Source organism: Passer domesticus, chromosome 2, assembly GCF_036417665.1.
Source record: "Passer domesticus isolate bPasDom1 chromosome 2, bPasDom1.hap1, whole genome shotgun sequence".
Classification (NCBI taxonomy): domain Eukaryota; kingdom Metazoa; phylum Chordata; class Aves; order Passeriformes; family Passeridae; genus Passer; species Passer domesticus.
The window spans coordinates 217,305-235,137 of record NC_087475.1 but is presented as its reverse complement, the minus strand read 5'-3'; the positions used below and the strand labels follow the sequence as shown (position 1 = coordinate 235,137).

At 71.3% G+C, this 17,833-nt stretch overlaps 3 protein-coding genes across 4 annotated transcripts; 2 read left to right on the top strand and 1 right to left on the bottom strand.

The window, feature by feature from the left end:
- Nucleotides 1-19: 19 nt before the first annotated feature.
- Nucleotides 20-3,341, top strand: CCKBR (cholecystokinin B receptor). 2 transcript variants are annotated; one of them, XM_064411245.1, is made up of 5 exons: nucleotides 20-309; nucleotides 1,181-1,432; nucleotides 1,640-1,895; nucleotides 1,964-2,091; nucleotides 2,369-3,335. In XM_064411245.1, the coding sequence occupies exons 1-5, from the start codon at nucleotides 153-155 to the stop codon at nucleotides 2,878-2,880; spliced, it is 1,305 nt and encodes a 434-aa protein (XP_064267315.1). In that variant the 5' UTR covers nucleotides 20-152; the 3' UTR covers nucleotides 2,881-3,335. The 2 variants fall into 2 exon arrangements, with proteins under 2 accessions (XP_064267315.1, XP_064267316.1); XM_064411246.1 differs by lacking the exon at nucleotides 20-309 and having other exon boundaries at nucleotides 325-1,432; nucleotides 1,815-1,895; nucleotides 2,369-3,341.
- A 788-nt stretch (nucleotides 3,342-4,129) lies between these two features.
- Nucleotides 4,130-8,147, top strand: SMPD1 (sphingomyelin phosphodiesterase 1). Its single transcript, XM_064404915.1, has 6 exons — nucleotides 4,130-4,618; nucleotides 5,474-6,258; nucleotides 6,616-6,787; nucleotides 6,867-6,943; nucleotides 7,402-7,547; nucleotides 7,619-8,147. Exons 1-6 carry the CDS (start codon nucleotides 4,304-4,306, stop codon nucleotides 8,032-8,034), a joined length of 1,911 nt encoding a protein of 636 aa, XP_064260985.1. The 5' UTR covers nucleotides 4,130-4,303; the 3' UTR covers nucleotides 8,035-8,147.
- A 720-nt stretch (nucleotides 8,148-8,867) lies between these two features.
- Nucleotides 8,868-16,880, bottom strand: APBB1 (amyloid beta precursor protein binding family B member 1). The gene is made up of 14 exons (XM_064404906.1): nucleotides 16,776-16,880; nucleotides 15,734-16,384; nucleotides 15,165-15,343; nucleotides 14,861-14,917; nucleotides 14,678-14,784; nucleotides 14,294-14,330; nucleotides 13,766-13,903; nucleotides 12,234-12,358; nucleotides 11,499-11,613; nucleotides 10,788-10,872; nucleotides 10,204-10,287; nucleotides 9,964-10,085; nucleotides 9,343-9,519; nucleotides 8,868-9,266 (listed from the first exon to the last, which is right to left on the bottom strand). The coding sequence occupies exons 2-14, from the start codon at nucleotides 16,257-16,259 to the stop codon at nucleotides 9,099-9,101; spliced, it is 1,920 nt and encodes a 639-aa protein (XP_064260976.1). The 5' UTR covers nucleotides 16,260-16,384; nucleotides 16,776-16,880; the 3' UTR covers nucleotides 8,868-9,098.
- Nucleotides 16,881-17,833: the final 953 nt, after the last annotated feature.

Below are 17,833 nucleotides of genomic sequence, written 5' to 3'. Positions count from 1 at the left end.
CCCGGCCCGCCCCGCGCCGGGCGCCGCCCCCGCCTATCCACCGGCGGCTCCGAGCGGATCGGAGCCTCGTCCCTCCCGGAGCCTCCCGGAGCCTGATCCTTCCCGGTGCCTCCTGCCGGAGGAGGGGCGGGGGGAGGCGGGGGGTCCCCGCCATGGACCCCCGGCCCCTCAACGAGTCGCTGCAGGAGATGCTCTGCCGCTCCGGGAACGGCACCGGGAGCGGACCCGGCGCCGGCACCGGCAACGGGACCAACGGCTCGCTCTGCGACCTCCTCCGCAGGGGCCTCCGCGGGCCCCCGGCGCCCAGAGGTGAGAGCGGGGGCGGGGGGAAGGAGCGGGATGGAGCCGGGCGGGGACCCCCGCTCCGTGCCCGGCCCTGCGCCGCCCGGCACCGCGCTCCGTCCCGCCGTGCCGCCCGGTGCCCGCCGCCCTGCGCTCCGGTTCTCCGAGCGGCGCCGCCCGTGCCCGCCGTGCCCCCAGCAGCCCGCGCCCACCGTCCCCGGCCCCCGCGGCCCGGCCGCGGGCTCGGTGGCGCCGGCGCTGCCCGGGGCTCCGGTGCGGATCTGGCGCTGCCGGCGGGAGCGCGCCGGGCTGTGCCGGTGGCGGCAGCAGGGCGGAGGGGACTCCGGCAGGGACGCCACGGACACAGCGCCCACCTCGCACCCCTGCTCCACTGCCGGGGCCGGGACCTCCAGCTGGACCCTCGGCTGGGACGACCCCATCCCACCCCCGGCAGGGGCCCCTGCTCCGGATTGTCACTCCGCTGTCCGGGCAGGACGTGCCCGGTCCCCGCGCCGCCGGGGGAGCCGCGGCTCAGCCCCGAGGCGGAGGGTGGGCGGGATGGGGGCACCCGGCTGGATGAGGGTCCCTCAGCCTCACGGAACTGAGCCGAGGGCCGTGGGGCTCACCCCGAATCCCGGCGGCTGCCACACGGGGGGAAACGATGCACTCATCTGATGGGGCTCCACCGAGCCCGCGCCGGTCACGTCGGAGCCCCGGTGTCCCAGTGCCGGGGCCTGTGCTGGGGCGCCTTTGGGTGCCTTTGGAGCACGTCTGGGTGGCCACCGGGCTACCCTCGGGGTGCCTTGGCAGTGTCTCTGTGGCGGCCTCGGGAGTGCTTTCAGAGTGCCCCCGGGGTGCCCCGGGGTGGCAGTGCAGCGCCGTGCCCCGCTGCCCGCAGAGCTGGACGTGGCGGTGCGGGTGGTGCTCTACGTGCTGATCTTCGTGCTGAGCGTCGGGGGCAACGCGCTGGTGGTGGCCGTGCTGGCGCTGAACCGGCGGCTGCGCACCGTCACCAACTGCTTCCTGCTGTCCCTGGCCCTGAGCGACCTGCTCCTGGCGCTGTGCTGCATGCCCTTCACCCTGCTGCCCGGCCTCATGGGCGCCTTCGTCTTCGGAGACGTCGTCTGCAAGCTCGTGGCCTACCTCATGGGTAGGGTGGGGCACACGGGGGCTTGTCCCCCCTCATGGCGGGGGGGCCTCATCCCTGCCCTGTGGGTACCTGGGGGCACAGGGAGGGGGCTCATCCCTGCTCCGTGGACACGGGGGGGTTATCCCTACCTGGTGGGAGCACGGAGTACAGCGGGGGGCTCCAGGAGGGGGTCACGCCGTGCCCACCGACGCTCCCCGCTGCCCGCAGGGGTCTCGGTGGCCGTGTCCACCTTCAGCCTGGTGGCCATCGCCCTCGAGCGCTACAGTGCCATCTGCAACCCGCTGCAGTCGCGCGCCTGGCAGACGCGGTCCCATGCGTGCCGCGTCATCGCGGGCACCTGGGCGCTGGCGGCGCTGCTGATGCTGCCCTACGCCGTGTACAGCACCACGCGGCCCGCCGCCCCCCGCCCGCCCCCCGCACAGTGCACCCACCACTGGCCCAGCGAGCGCGTCCGGCAGGCCTGGTGAGTGCGGGCACCGAGCGGGAGCGTGGCCCTGGGGGGACGCCGGGTGACGGGGCCACCTGTCCCAGGTACGTGCTGCTGCTCCTCGTGCTGTTCTTCATCCCGGGCGTGGTGATGACGGTGGCGTACGGCCTCATCTCCCGCGAGCTCTACCGGGGCATCCGCTTCGAGCTGGACGTCAAGGGGGACGTGGCAGGTGAGGGGATGGGGCGGGGGTGACACGGGGGGTGACACTTGGGGTGACTCCTGAGTGGGCAGAGCGCCCACCCCAGCAGGAGGGGCGGGCTGAGCCCTCAGCCCTGCTCCCCACAGGGTGTGCTCCCCGGGGACACCCCCCTTTCCCGGGCACCTCCTTGTAGCCTCGGGGTGCAGCATGTCCCCACGGTGCCGTTTCCATGCCCCTGCACCCCGTCCCACCCTGCTGGAGCGGTGCTGGGGTGCCGTGCCCGTGACCATGCCTCCTCGCTCCGCAGCCCAGCGTGGCCCCGGGGGGGACCCAGCGCCGGCCTGCGACGAGGGTGACGGGTGCTACCTGCAGCTGTCGCGCCCGGGCGCCGCGCTGGAGCTGCGGGCGCTGGGGGCGCAGCAGGACCGCGCTCGCATCAACAGCTCGGGGGCGCAGCTGGCGGCCAAGCGCCGCGTGATCCGCATGCTGGTGGTCATCGTGGCCATGTTCTTCCTCTGCTGGCTGCCCATCTTCGCCGCCAACACCTGGCGTGCCTTCGCCCCGCGGGCGGCCCAGCGGGCGCTCTCGGGCACCCCCATCGCCTTCATCCACCTGCTGTCCTACACCTCGGCCTGCGCCAACCCCCTCATCTACTGCTTCATGAACCGCCGCTTCCGCAAGGCCTTCGGGGCCACCTGCGCCGGCTGGGGCTGCCGCCGTGCCTGCCCCCGCCGCCCACCCGAGGACGAGCCCCCCATGGCCAGCGCCTCGCTCTCCAAGTTCAGCTACACCACCGTCAGCAGCCTGGGGCCCCCCTGAGCCGCCCCCCGAGCCCCCGTGACCAGCACCTTTCTCTCCGCTCAGCTACACCTTCCTCAGCAGCCTGGGACCCCCGACCTAGCCCCCCTTGGGCCCCCCAACACAGTGCCTGGCCCCCCGAGCTGGACACCCCCAGCATGACCCCCTGCCCTGCCAGCAGCCCCGTGCCCCGCTCCGGTGCACCCCGAGCCGCCCGCCCCCCCGGGACCCCCTGGCCCAGCACCCCCGGCCCATCCCTGAGCCCCGGCTGGGGGGGCAGGAGGAGCCCCGGCCTGGGCAGGGGGGAGGCTGAGGGGGGTCGGGGCAGCTCAGCCCAGCCCAGCCCAGCCCAGCCCAGCCCAGCCCAGCCCAGCCCAGCTCAGCCCAGCCCAGCCCAGCCCAGCCCAGCTCAGCCCAGCCCAGCTCAGCCCAGCTCAGCCCAGCCCAGCTCAGCCCAGCCCAGCCCAGCCCGGCTCAGCCCAGCCCAGCTCAGCCCGGCTCAGCCCAGCCCAGCTCAGCCCAGCCCAGCCCGGTTCAGCCCAGCCCAGCCCAGCCCAGCCCAGCCCAGCCCAGCCCAGCCCGGTTCAGCCCAGCCCAGCCCAGCCCAGCCCAGCCCGGTTCAGCCCAGCTCAGCCCAACCCGGCTCAGCCCAGCCCAGCCCAGCCCAACTCAGCCCAGCTCAGCCCAGCTCAGCCCAGCTCAGCCCAGCCCAGCTCAGCCCAGCCCAGCCCAGCCCAGCTCAGCCCAGCTCAGCCCAGCCCAGCCCAGCCCGGTTCAGCCCAGCTCAGCCCAGCCCAGCCCAGCCCAGCTCAGCCCAGCCCAGCTCAGCCCAGCCCAGCCCAGCCCAGCCCAGCCCAGCCCGGTTCAGCCCAGCCCAGCCCGGTTCAGCCCAGCCCAGCCCAGCCCATCCCAGCCCAGCCCGGGGTCTCCCCGCGCTGCTCCCCGGCTACGGTCACAATAAACTGTCCCCGTGCCCAGCTGCGCCGCTGCTCCCAGCGCTCCTGCCCGCCGGCACGGAGGCTCCGCGGGGCAGAACCGGGCGGGACGAGGGGCCGGCACCGCGCGAGGCTCGGGGGCTGCGGGCTGGGACCCTCCGCGGCGGGAGCGGCGGCAGCTGGGGGGCAGGGAGCCCCGGCCCGGTGCACCCAATGCCGCCCGGGGGGTGACCCTGCGGGGGTGGCCGTGCGGGGATGGCCGTGCGGGGGTGACCGCCCGGGGGGGGCTGTGACCGTACCGGGGGAGGGGACCCCGGGGAGCGCCGCCAGCCCCAAGACTCCATCTCCCATCGTGCCCCGCGCGCCTCACGCAGCCCGGCACCCTCATTTGCATACGGCTCCCCGCCCCGGTGGCCACGCCCCCGCCCCGCTCGGCCTGGCGCCGGGGGCGGGCCCTGTCCCGACCTTGCCCTTCCCCTTTGCGTCCTTGCCCCGCCCCTCGTCCATAAATGGCAGCGCACGGCCCCGCCCCCGAGCCGGCCCCGCCCCTCTCGGCCATGGCGGCCGGGGCTCGGGCCCCGCTGTGGCGGCCGCCGCTGGCCCCGCGGTCCCCGCTGCCATCCCTGCCGGCCCTGCCCGCCCTGCCCGCCCTGCCCGCCCTGCCGCTGGCCCTGGCCGCGCTGGCGCTGCTGGCGCTGCCGGTGGCCGCGGGCTCGCCCGGCCCCGAGCAGCAGCTGGCGGCGGCGGCGCCGCGCTGGGGCTGGCGGAACGTGTCGTGCCCGGCCTGCCGGGTGCTCTTCGGGGCGCTGGACCTGGCGCTGCAGGTGGGCACGGGGCACCGGGACACCGGGACGGGAGCAGCGGGGGCGACAGGAGCGGGGACACCGGGGACGGGACAGGGATAGGACAGGGACAGGACAGGAATAGGGACAGGGACAGGCCGGGCCAGTCCCTCGTGACGGGCCGGGGCCGGGACAGGCCAGGGCAGGCCGGGGCTTGTGACAGACACGAGACCGGGTCGGGAATGGGGACAGGGCGGGCGGGGACGGGCGGGGCCGTGCCAGCGGCTCCGCCCGGGGGAGCGGGGACCGGCTGGGACAGGAACAGGAACCGGGGCACGGACGGGCGGGGGCGGCAAGGGAAAGGAGGGAGGAGGGCACGGGCTGGGGACCGGAGGGGCTGCGGCACCGGGTGGGACCCTTCTGGCCTCGGGAGATCCAGCCGAGTGGGCCGGGGGCTGTGGGACAGTGACAGAGCCAGGGGTACAGTGGTGGCAGCCGGGGTGCCGTGCCCATCCCGGGGATCCCCTGCCCATCCCGGCGGTGCCGTTCCCATCCCGGCCGTGCCGTTCCCATTCTGGGGGTGCCATTCCCATCCCGGGGATCCCCTGCCCATCCCGGGGGTGCCGTGCCCATCCCGGGGATCCTCTGCCCATCCCGGGGTGCCGTGCCCATCCCGGGGTGCCGTGCCGTGCCCATCCCGGGGGTGCCGTTCCCATCCCGGGGATCCCCTGCCCATCCCGGGGGTGCCGTTCCCATCCCGGCGGTGCTGACGGGCGCAGGCAGTGACAGGAGCTGGGTTCGGTGCGCGGGGTCTGTCCTGGGCAGCCGAGGGGGAGGCCAGCGGGGGTGTCCGGCGGTCGGGGTGCCGGGGCCATCCCCAGTGTCCGTCCCCTGCAGCTGGAGCCGAACGTGGCCCGCGTGGGGCGCGTGGCGTCGCGGCTGTGCCAGGAGCTGCGGCTGGCGCGGCCGCCCGTGTGCCGCCAGGCCGTGCAGCTCTTCCAGGGCGACGTGGTGGCCGCCTGGGCTCGCTCCGTGCTGCGCCCGCCCGAGGCCTGCGGGCTGCTGCTGGGCCCCCGCTGCGGCCACTGGGACATCCTGGGCGCCTGGAACGTGTCCCTGCCCGCCGCGCCCAAGCCGCCGGTGCGGCCCCCCGCGCCGCCGCCGCCCGGAGCGCCCACCGCCCGCATCCTGTTCCTCACGGACCTGCACTGGGACCGGCAGTACGCGCCGGGCAGCGCCGCCGCCTGCCCCGACCCGCTGTGCTGCCGCGGGGCGCCCGCCGAGGGCCCGGGGCCGGCGGGCTTCTGGGGCAGCTACAGCAAGTGCGACCTGCCCCTGCACACCATCGACGCGCTGCTGGCCCAGCTGCCCACCGGGAACGGCACCGGGAACGGCACCGGCGGCTTCGCGGCCGCGTACTGGACCGGGGACATCCCCGCGCACGACGTGTGGCAGCAGAGCCGCGGGGACCAGCTGCGCGCCCTGCGCACGGTGACCGCCCTGCTGCGCGCCCGCCTCGGCGGCCTGCGCGTCTTCCCCGCCGTGGGCAACCACGAGGCCACGCCGGTGAACGCCTTCCCGCCGCCCTACGTGCGCGGCAACCGCTCGGCCGCCTGGCTGTACGACGCCATGGCCGAGGCCTGGCAGCACTGGCTGCCCCCCGCCGCCCTGCGCACCCTGCGGTGGGCACCGGCCCGGGGCTCCCTCTGCCCGGGCGCTGCGCGGTCTGGGGCTGGGAGGGCAGGGGGTGGGGGTTCCGGGCCACTGGGGGCTCGGGACTGGCAGGACACAGCGTGGTCTCCGTGCTGGAGGGGCAGTGGGGGGACCAGGCCAGCAGGGGCTGGGTGCAGATGTCTCAGCTTCACGGGGGGAGAGGCACAAGGAGGGGGTCATGGCTGGCTGGGGTGCAGAGAGGGCTGTGGGGTGACGGGAGCTGTAGGTGGGTGGGCAGTGCGGGTGGCAGAGAGCTGGGGGTCCCTGGGATGGGTGCAGGGGCTGTGGCTCAGGGGACGCAGCACTGACCCTCCTTTTCCACACAGGGCTGGCGGGTTCTACACGGCACAGGTCTGGCCTGGGCTGCGCCTCGTCTCCCTCAACATGAACTTCTGCTCCCAGGCCAATTTCTGGCTCCTCATCAATGCCACTGACCCGGCAGGGCAGCTCCAGTGGCTCATAGGGGTCCTGGCAGATGCTGAGCGTGATGGGGAGAAGGTGTGGGGGGGTGCTGGGGGGACACGGGGGGTCCCGGTGGGCGCCGGGCAAACCCCCAGCCCTGGCTCCCTGCCCACAGGTGCACATCATCGGGCACATCCCCCCAGCCCACTGTCTGCGCAGCTGGAGCTGGAACTACTACCGCATCGTCAGCAGGTCAGTGCCCGACCCCTGCCCAGACCCCGCACCACACACCAGACCCCTGACCAGGTCCCCATGTCCCGCCAGTTACACCTGCCCCAGCCCACCTGCCAGACCCCCATTCCATGCCCTAGCCTCCATCCCCCTGAGCTGGACCCCTGTCCATGTGCCCTCGACCCCCACACCAGACCCCCCGCCCCACAAGCCAGAGCCTGGCCCCTCACCCTGAACTCCCATCCCACAATGGTCCCCCTGCCCTACACAACAGACCCCTGCCCTATGTGCTGGAGCTCTGCACCAGACTCACCCCACACCCTGGGCTCTCTCTCTGTGTGCCATCCCATGCACCTGACTGCCCAGCCCCTGTGCCAGACCCCACCCCATGAACCCTGGCCCCCCTCCCCACGTGCCAGACCCGAGGGCCAGGGCTGGGGTTCTGGGGTCTGGGGATGCCACCCCCGCTCACCCCACAGGTTCGAGGGCACCATCGCGGCGCAGTTCTTCGGGCACACACACCTGGACGAGTTCGAGCTGTTCTACGATGAGGAGACGCTGTCCCGTCCCGTCTCCATCGCCTTCATCGCACCGAGCGTCACCACCTACATCAGCCTCAACCCCGGTGCGCCCCGAGCCCCGCCGCGTGTCCCCGCAGCGTCGCGCTCCCGGTGCTGACCGTCCCTCCCGCCGCAGGGTACCGCGTCTACGAGGTGGCCGCCTCCTACCCCGGCAGCTCCCACGCGGTCCTGGACCACGAGACCTTCATCCTCAACCTGACGGAGGCCAACGCGGCGCCGCCGGGCACCGCGCCGCGCTGGCGGCGGCTCTACGGCGCACGCCAGGCCTACGGGCTGCCCGCGGCCTTCCCGGCCGACTGGGACCGGCTGGTGCGGCACATGCAGGACGACGAGCCGCTCTTCCAGCTCTTCTGGTTCCACCTGCACAAGGGGCACCCGCCCCGCGAGCCCTGCGGCAGCCCCTGCAAGGCTGCCCTGCTCTGCGCCCTGCGCTCCGGCCGCGCCGCCGACCCCGCGCTCTGCCGGCCCCTGCGCCCCGCGCTGCCCTTCCCGCGCGTCCAGGAGCTCTGGCACCAGCGGCGCCTCTGCTGAGCCAGGGGCCAGCAGCGGCAGGGGCTGGGACGTGGTCACTCCGGGAGCCTTTGGGATGTGGTGACACCAGGAGCTCCCGGGACATGGTGACACCCTGAGCTCCGGGGATGTGGTCACACTGGGAGCCTTTGGGATGTGGTTACACCGGGGGCTCCCAGGACGTGGTCACACCAGGAGCTCCCGGGATGTGGTGACACCGGGAGCTCTCAGGATGTGGTTACACCGGGGGCTCCTGGGACGTGGTCACCCTGGGAGCTCCTGGGACATGGTGACACCGGGAGCAGGGTCAGCACTGATCTCACTGTAAGCAGGGCAGGGACACGGTTACACAGGTCACAGCAGGAGCGGGGTTGGGAGCAGGATTGGTGCAAGGTCACTGGGAGTGAGGTCAGGATTGACACGTGGTCCCCATGTCCCACCAGTTACACAATAAAGGCACAGTGGACACCAACACCCCTCCTAATCCTCTCCACCAGGACTGGAACTGGGATCAGGATCAGCACGTAGTCCTCACGCTCCCATCACCCCCCAGTACAGGTGTGATGGACCCCACTGTCCTTCATCCTCCTCACTGCAATTTTCAGCCACGACTTAGGGAGACCAGGCTGGGGCTCCACCACCCCGCCTCCTTGTCCTAATTCTCACCCACTGGGATCACAATTGGGATCAGCTCATGATCCCTGTACTCGCATCACACCCCTCATAAGGAGTGGATGGACCCCACTGCCCCTCTTCACCTGTGACATCCTAAGAAAACCCAAACCAAACACAATGCCCTCCTCCTTCCTCCTCTTGCTGCTCCTCCCTGTGTGAGGCCAAATGCAGAGCCAAGCCAGGCTGGTGGAATGGGTTTATTAATTAATGATTTAGTACAACACAGACCCTCGTTACGCCACATGCATTGGGGACCTTGGAGGGGGCGTGACCCACCGTGGGGGCAGTGGTGGGGGCAGGACCCCCGACCCGACACCCAGGGCAGCTCTGTGTCCTGGAGCGTTGGGTCCGCGGTCCTGCCCCCCGACGCTGCCTTGCCCAGCCACGTGTCCCCCGTGCCCTCGCCCCGCTCACGGGGTCTGCGCCCCTCCCCGCCGCGGTTTGAGGGTCCCCAGGAGGGTCTGCACCCCCCGGCGCACAGAGGAGCCCACCCGCCGTGCCACCGAGTCGGCCGGGGGGGCGGGCAGGCAGGAGCTGGAGGCCTGGGGCCGCGCATCCAGGCACTTCTGGTAGCGGAGCTGCGGGAGCCAGGGGGTCAGCCCGGGGCTCAGCGGGGCCGGGGGCAGCCCGGGGGGGGTCAGGGGTGGCACTCACCACGCAGGCGGCCTGCAGCGCCTCGCTGAGCCCCGCGGCGTTGGGCTCACACCACACCATGTGGCAGCGGAAGGTGCCGGGGGCGCTGGCCATGATGAAGGCGAAGGCGCGGACGTCGCGTCCCACCCCCATGAAGGACAGGAACCGCACGCGGCACTCGCACAGCACCGCCTCTGTCTGGGGGCACGGGGGTCACCAGGGCACCCGTGTGATGGGCAGGGGCCCATCGAGACACCCCCAGCACGGGGACGGGGTCAGCAGGGCATGTGGGGTGTCGCTAAGGCACCCCCCAGGAAGGGCAGGGGGTCACTGTGATACCCGGGGGCTGGGAGGGGATGCCCCGAGGCCCGGCGGGAGGTGGTGGGATGGGGACACCATGGAAGGAGCCATGGTGGCTCCCTGGTACAAGGATGGGTCTCTGCAGCCCCTCTGGCACGTGGCAGGGTCATTCAGACCCCAGAACAGGAAGGGGTCACCCGTGAGGATGGGGGTCAACACATCTCCCCAGAGTGAGAGGGAGTCACTGCAGCCCCCCTAGGCCAGGGTGGTGGTCTGATGTGGGGATGGATGCCCCTGGTGGGGGGTGATGGTGACAGCAGGGGGTCCGAGGAGGGCACGCACCTGGCGGTGAGCGATGGTGAGGGTGGCGGGGGCCACGCTGACCACCACGGGGGTGGGCGTGGGGGGCTCCCCTGAGCCGGGGGCCAGCGCCGCCTCCAGCGCCGCGTTGATCACATCCATGCCTGGGGGGCACAGGGAGGCTCAGGACAACCCTGGGGTGCCCTCGCCCCACAGCTGCCGCACAGGGGCCAGAGGAGCCCCCCGAGACACTCCCCCCTGCCCCTCAAGTCCCCCACTCACCCACTGGCTTGGCCACGGGGACACAGCCCAGGTAACACACGGGGAAGCGCTGAACCACCTCACTCTTGGGGGCTGGGAACTCCACTGTGGAGGAGGCACTGTCAGGCACCCCCAGAGCCCCCCAAAACACCGCAGAGCCCCAACATCCCTCCAGAACCCCTCCCCAGCCCTCAGTGCTCACCCAGCACCCGAACCCCCCAAGACCTCTTGGATGCTGGGCACTCCAGTGTGGGGGGGACATGGCAGACCTCCCCAGAGCCCTTCAAGACCCCCCAGAGCACCCCAACACTCCCCCAGAACTGCCAACACCCCCAATTGCACTGCCTTGCTCTTGGGGGCAGGAGCCCTGCTGTGGTGGAGGACATTGTCAGACACCCCCCAAACCTCCCTAAAGCCACTCTCCCTTCCAGCTGCCCTCCCCCCATGAACACAACCTCCAGGCCCACAAGCCCCCTCCCCTGCAGTCACCCTGTCCCCTCACAGACTCCCCCAGCAGACTCCAGCCCCTCCTAGTTACCCCCAGAGCTCCCCAGGGTACCCCCAGAGCCCCCCAGCTCTCTCACAGGTGCCCCCCAACCCCGTACCCTGCAGGGGAGGCTCCCCCAGCCGGGGGGGGTCTGTCCCCAGGCCGTGGCCTGCTGCCCGGGCACTGCGCCGCTCCGCCGTCAGCTGGGGGACAGGGGACACATGTCACAGCCCAGTGACCTCCAGGGACCCCCATGGTGACCCACAGTCCCCCAGATGTCACACAGGCGCACCCCCAGCCCTCCTGGCTCTCACACCCTGGGCACCCCAGGGACCCCTGGCCCCGGTGCCCTGTGGCAGGTCTCTGGGGACACTGGGGTGGGCAGGGGCTCACCCCCAGGGGCCGGCTGGAGGGGCTGAGGTCTCACCTGTGTGCAGATGTGCAGGCTAGGGCAACTCCTGGCGGGTTTCTGGGGGTCTCACCTGGGCACAGATGTGGTGCAGACCAAGGAAGGGGAATTTGGGGTGGGTTACCTGGGCCTGGGGGGATCTTGGGGGTCTCACCTGGGCGCAGACCTGGTGCAGGTGAGGTGGGGGGTTCTCGGGGCTTTTTGGGGGTCTCATCTAGGCAGAGACACAGCTCAGGCCAAGGTGGGGGGAAGCAGTTTGGGGGGAAGCCCAGCAGAGGGTTGGGGGGTTTACCTGGACACAGAACCAGTGCTGGCCAGAGTGGGGGATCCCAGGTGAGTCTTAGGGGGGTCTCACTTAGGCACAGACAGGGTGCAGACCACGGGGCATGCGAGGGGTCCCGGGGAGGCCTGGGGTCTCACCTGAGCACAGACCCGGTGCAGCCCGGCGGCGATGGCGCTGGCGGGCCCCTCGCAGCGGAACACGTGGCACTTCAGCACCTGCGTCAGGGGGTCCCGGGCCACGTACGCAAAGTCCCTGGGGGGAAGGGGGTACGCTCAGCACCGCCCCGCTCCCCTCCCCACCCAGCCCGAGCCGGGACTGGGGGCACTGCGGGGCTGGGGGCAGGTTGCAGCCATACCTCTCCCTGTGTCCCCGGCAGCACAGTGGGACAGAGCATGGTTAGGGGGAGCCAGGGGGGGCACGGGCCCCCCTCCTCCCCAGCCCCAGGACCCACCCCATACCCCCGAGGGGCAGATCTGATCCTGCCACAGCCCCTTCTCTGCTGGGGGCTCAGTGTTGGGACCCCATGGTCCCCACCTGCCCAACCCATGGGACCACATCCGCACGTGGCACCTCCCAGCCCTGTGCACACAGGACCCCCACAGCCCCACACCTCACCCATGTGGGGACCCCAGCCCCACCCCGGTGCCCCATCCCCAGCCCCTATCCATGGTATTCCAGAGCCCCCACCCCACCCTGTGTGGGACCCCCAATCCCCGTGGGGGTCCCGCGCACCCAGATCCCCCCACCCCTGTGCCCCACGTTCACAGGATCCCCTGCAGACCCCAGAGCCCCATCCCTGCACACCGGCCACCAGAGCCACCTCCCGCTGCACACACGAGGCACCCCGTGCCCCCAGCCCCACAGGTGCCCACCTGCTGCCGTGCCGCCCCACGCCCCACACGCGGATGCCGCCCACGGGCTGCGCGTGCAGCAGGGCCCGGTCCTGGGGGTCCACCAGCTTCAGCGTGCGCTCCTCCAGCAGCAGCAGCGCCCGGGCCTGGGGGCACGGCAGCTCAGGGGGCATCCCCCTCCCCCAGGCGCCGGGGGCAGCAGAGGGGGTGGGATGGATGGGGCACAGGGGCTCTGGGGTCACTCACCTCCCCCCAGACATGGGGAGGGGCAGCAGAGGATGTGGGATGGATGGATGGATGGATGGATGGATGGATGGATGGATGGATGGATGGATGGATGATGGATGGATGGATGGATGGATGGATGGATGATGGATGGATGGATGATGGATGATGGATGGATGGATGGATGGATGGATGATGGATGATGGATGGATGGATGGATGGATAGATGGATGGATGGATGGATGGATGGATGGATGGATGGATGATGGATGGATGGATGGATAGATGGATGGATGGATGGATGGATGGATGGATGATGGATGGATGGATGGATGGATAGATGGATGGATGGATGGATGGATGGATGGATGATGGATGGATGGATGGATGGATGATGGATGGATGGATGGATGGATGGATGGATGGATGGATGGATGGATGGATGATGGATGGATGATGGATGATGGATGGATGGATGGATGATGGATGGATGGATGATGGATGGATGGATGGATGGATGATGGATGATGGATGGATGGATGGATGATGGATGGATGGATGGATGGATGGATGGATGGATGGATGGATGATGGATGGATGATGGATGGATGGATGGATGGATGGATGATGGATGGATGATGGATGGATGGATGGATGGATGGATGATGGATGGATGGATGGATGGATGATGGATGGAGGGATGGATGATGGATGGATGGATGGATGGATGGATGATGGATGGATGGATGGATGGATGGATGGATGGATGATGGATGGATGGATGGATGGATGATGGATGATGGATGGATGGATGGATGGATGGATGGATGGATGGATGGATGGATGATGGATGGATGGATGATGGATGGATGGATGGATGGATGATGGATGGATGATGGATGGATGGATGGATGGATGGATGGATGATGGATGGATGGATGGATGGATGGATGATGGATGGATGGATGGATGGATGGATGATGGATGGATGGATGGATGATGGATGGATGATGGATGGATGATGGATGGATGATGGATGGATGGATGATGGATGGATGATGGATGGATGGATGGATGGATGGATGATGGATGGATGGATGGATGGATGGATGGATGGATGGATGGATGATGGATGATGGATGATGGATGATGGATGGATGATGGATGGATGGATGGATGGATGGATGATGGATGGATGATGGATGATGGATGATGGATGATGGATGGATGATGGATGATGGATGGATGGATGGATGGATGGATGATGGATGGATGATGGATGGATGGATGGATGGATGGATGGGGCACAGGGCTCTGGGGTCACTCACCTCCCCCCAGGAGCCGGGGGGGCCCTCGCGAGCCCCCGAGAGCTGCCGGATGCAGGCGCTGACAGCGCTGCTGCTGCGGCCAGGACCCAGCTCCTCCTCCCGCAGCTGCACCCAGCCCAGGGAGCGAACAGGGAGGCCCTGGGGCAACAGGGAAAGCAGGTCAGCGGGGCACGTGTGGGGCAAGGATGGCAAGGGGTGGCAAGGGAGAAGGGAGCGACGCGGGGCAGGAAAGGCATGGAGCATGAGGCAGGGGTGGGGCAGGGGCTGTGGGGCAGAGATGGTGAGGGGCAAGGGGGCAGGGGTCGGTGCAGGCAGCCTCAGCTCCCCAGCAATAACCCGGCCCTGCATTGCCCCAGTCTGTAGAGCCCCAGGCCCTGGGGCAGGGCGGGCACGGCCGAGGCCCCTCCCAGGCAGGTGACAGCCTGGGGCACCCCTGGCTGGGTGCCTCAGCCCCCAGCAGCTGAACAGACCCCACGGGAGTGGGAAGGGGCCCTGAGGGCTGGCAGGGTCAGGAGAGACTGGCCCTACCTTGGAGTCCAGCACATCCTCCTCGCCCAGGGCCATGCTGCAAGGGAAGGGTGGGGGCATCAGTGACTGCACCCTGACACCCCCAAACCCTGCCCAAGAGCCCTCTGGGATCCCCCACATCCCACACCTGGGTCATTGCACCCTGAGTACCTCAGACCTCCCCCCCCAAACCCCTGCCTTGAGATCCTGGGAATCACCCAGTCCAACCCCATCCTGAGACCCCATTTCCCTGCCCCACACCAGGGTCCCTGCCCCCCTCAGCTCCCACTTCACCCTGGACACCCTTTCTCCATTCCGTTACCTTCACCCAGTGTCCCACACCCCGACAGGGCCCAGGCACAGCCCTGCCATGTGTCCCCCCAGTCCCTGTGCCCCCCACCGCACCCCTCTCCTGGTGATCCTGGGCCTGGCGACAGCATCTCCAGGTCTGACACTCCTGGTTCCTCATCCTCCTCCTCCTCTTCCTCCTCCTCCTCCTCAGCCGTGGGGTCCTAGGGGCAAGGGGGCTCTGTGGGGTTGGGGGGGCACTGACCCCCCCACCCTTTCCCATCCACGACCCCCTCTCACCTTCCACAAGTCCCCATCATTGAAGGTCTCGGCCGGGGCAAAGCTCGTCCAGGAAAGCTGCAGGGGGCTGGGTCAGGCTGCTCCATAGGGCAGCCCCACGGCAGCCCCCAGTCACCCCAGAGCACAGTATGGGAGCCCCATGGTAACCCCAAGAGCAGCCCACACCCCTATCACGGGTGCCCCACGCCCCCACAACCACCCCAGCACCATCTGCGGGCACCCCGTGCCTACAGGCACCCCCGTGCCCCACGGTGGCCACACAGCCAGCTGCAGGCCCAGCCCAGCCCTCGCAGCCCCGACTCACGGTGGGCCCCTCGGTGGGGGTGCTGCCGTCTGAAGGGGTCTCGTGGGGCCCGCCGGGCGGCTCCCACTGCGTGGTACCAGTGGGGACGTGCCAGTAGTAGGTGCCCGAGGTGTCCTGCACCCGCAGCCAGCCGGGGGGCAGGTCACCGTGTGCCCCCGCGCCACACGGCCACAGCGACTCTGCAGGGCAGGGACACGGGGTCAGCCCGGCCCACGCTGCCCCCCGTGCCAGGGACACGGGGATGCCACGAGGGCTCCACAGGGACAAGGGGGAAAAGGGGGAACCAACGGGGCTGGGACACAGAGCAGCGCCCAGGGGCTGGGGGAGCAGCAATGGCACCCGGGGGGCTGAGAGTGTAGGAGCGGGCACACCGCCAGGGACTAGGGGAGATGTGGAGCTGACAGGAGCACGGGGCCACGGCAGGAAGGAGCAGGCGGGGGCAGCCGTCGGGCTCTGTGGGGCAGCCAGAGACTGTCAGAAGCCTCCCTGGGGCAGCTGCGGGCCAGCGAGAGCTCACCGTGGGGCTCCATGGGGCAGCCATAAGTCGCGGGGGCTCCGCCGGTGCCCACCTGGCTCATCGGGGGAGCTGCCGGGGCTGCCCTGGCTCAGCGTGGCCCAGCTGGAGTCCTCGTCGCTGCCGGGGCCGGGCCCCCCGAAGAGGCGGCTGGCGCTGCGCCCCGGGGGCTCCCGCAGGCCCCGCTCCGCGCCCACGGCCGGCGGAGACGCCCCGGGCCCGTCCTCCTCCTCCTCGTCCTCCTCCTCATCTTCCTCCTCCTCCTCCTCCTCCGAGGCGCCGATCAGCAGGGCCCGCGGGTCCCCGGCGGCGTTCCGGGCGTTGCGGGCCCGCAGCCCCGGCTGCAGCGCCCCGGGGCTCTCGCCGTGCGCCCCGGGGGAGCGCCCCGGGCCCGGGCCCGGCTCGAGCTCGTTGCGGTTCTGGTCCTGCCCGGCCTTGGCCCAGCCGGCGCCGGGCAGCTCCTCGGCCGGGGCGCCGCCGGGGCCGGTGCGGGGCTCGGGGCCCGCGGGCAGCCCCAGGCTCAGCCCCGGGCAGCGGTTGTCGTTGGCCAGGTCGCTGCGCTTGCTCAGGGCCCCCGACATGGCGGGGGACGCGGGGGGCGGCGGGACCCCCGGCGGGCGGAGCCGGCCCGGCCCGGCCGCAGCTGCCGGCGCTGGGTGCGGAGGGGGGTCCTACAGCCCCCGGGGCGCCTCCGCGTCCATCGGGCCTGCGGGGAGCGCGGCTAGCACCGGGACCCCGGCACGGAGGCTCCGCGGCCCGGGGTCCTCCCAAGGACTCGGCATCCCCGGGCAGCCCGGCCCGGCCCGGCCCCTTCCCCAGCGCGGCACCCCCGCGCCTCCCCCGGGACCCCCAGCACCGGCATCCCCCGGCTCCGCGTCCCCCCGCGTCCCCTCCGCCACCGCAGCCCCGGGGTCACCCCGCCGCCGGGCCCGGGCTCCCGCCGCACGGCCCTGCCAGGGGATGCCGCCGGGAAGGGGAAGCCCTCTCCGCTGCCCCGGCCCGGCGCTCGGGGTCTGCGCGGGCCTCAGCCCCGGCCCCATCCCCGCCCGGGCGGCGGGGCCGCCCGTGCCCCCCGTGCTCTGCCCCGCTGCCGGTACCTGCGGCGGCTCCGCTGCCGGGGGTCGCGGGGGAGGCTGGGGGGCTCGGGCCGCGTCACTTCCGCTTCCAACCGGGGGGACAGCGCCGCCACCGGCACCGGCACCACCGGCACCACCGGCATCGGCATCACCGGCACCACCGGCACCGGCCGGGACCACCGGCACCACCGGCACCGGCACCACCGGCACCGGCACCGGCACCACCGGCATCGGCATCACCGGCACCTCTCCGGACCCTGCCCGGCACCGGCCGGGACCACCGGCACCGGCACCACCGGCACCGGCACCACCGGCACCGGCATCACCGGCACCGGCACCGGCATCACCGGCATCACCTGCACCGGCACCACCGGCACCGGCGCCGGCACTGGCATCACCGGCACCGGCACCGGCATCACCGGCATCACCTGCACCGGCATTACCGGCACCGGCCGGGACCACCGGCACCACCGGCACCGGCACCGGCACCACCGGCACCTCTCCGGACCCTGCCCGGCACCGACCGGGACCACCGGCACTGGCACCGGCGCCGGCCGGGACCACCGGCACCGGCACCACTGGCACCTCTCCGGACCCTGCCCGGCACCAACGGCACCGGCATCACCGGCACCGGCATCACCGGCACCGGCCCAATCGGCACCGGCCGAGACCACCGGCACCTCTCCGGGCCCTGCCCGGCCCTCACCACCGGACACCCCCGAGTACCCCGGGACCGGGAGCCCCGGCCTTGCCGGCGGCGGGCAGCTCGGTCCGGCCCAGTGTGGCAGCGGGCCCTGGGCGGAACGGGGACGTTCCCCCGGTGACGCTCCCAGGCCGGTGACCCCGGCACTGCCCGTGCCCGCCCCACCGTTCCGGTGCCACGGGCCAGTTCAGCCCGGCTGAAGCCCCCGTTGCCCCCAGCACATCCCCAAGGCCCCGGCACCGCCGGTTTCCGCCCCGCGGGCCCCACACCGGCACCGGGCGGGGCAGCACCGGGGCTCCCTGCGGCTGCTGTGCCCCCGGACCCCCAAACCCCCGGCTGGACCGAGGGTCTCTGGGCTCCCGGCTCGTGGCAGCCC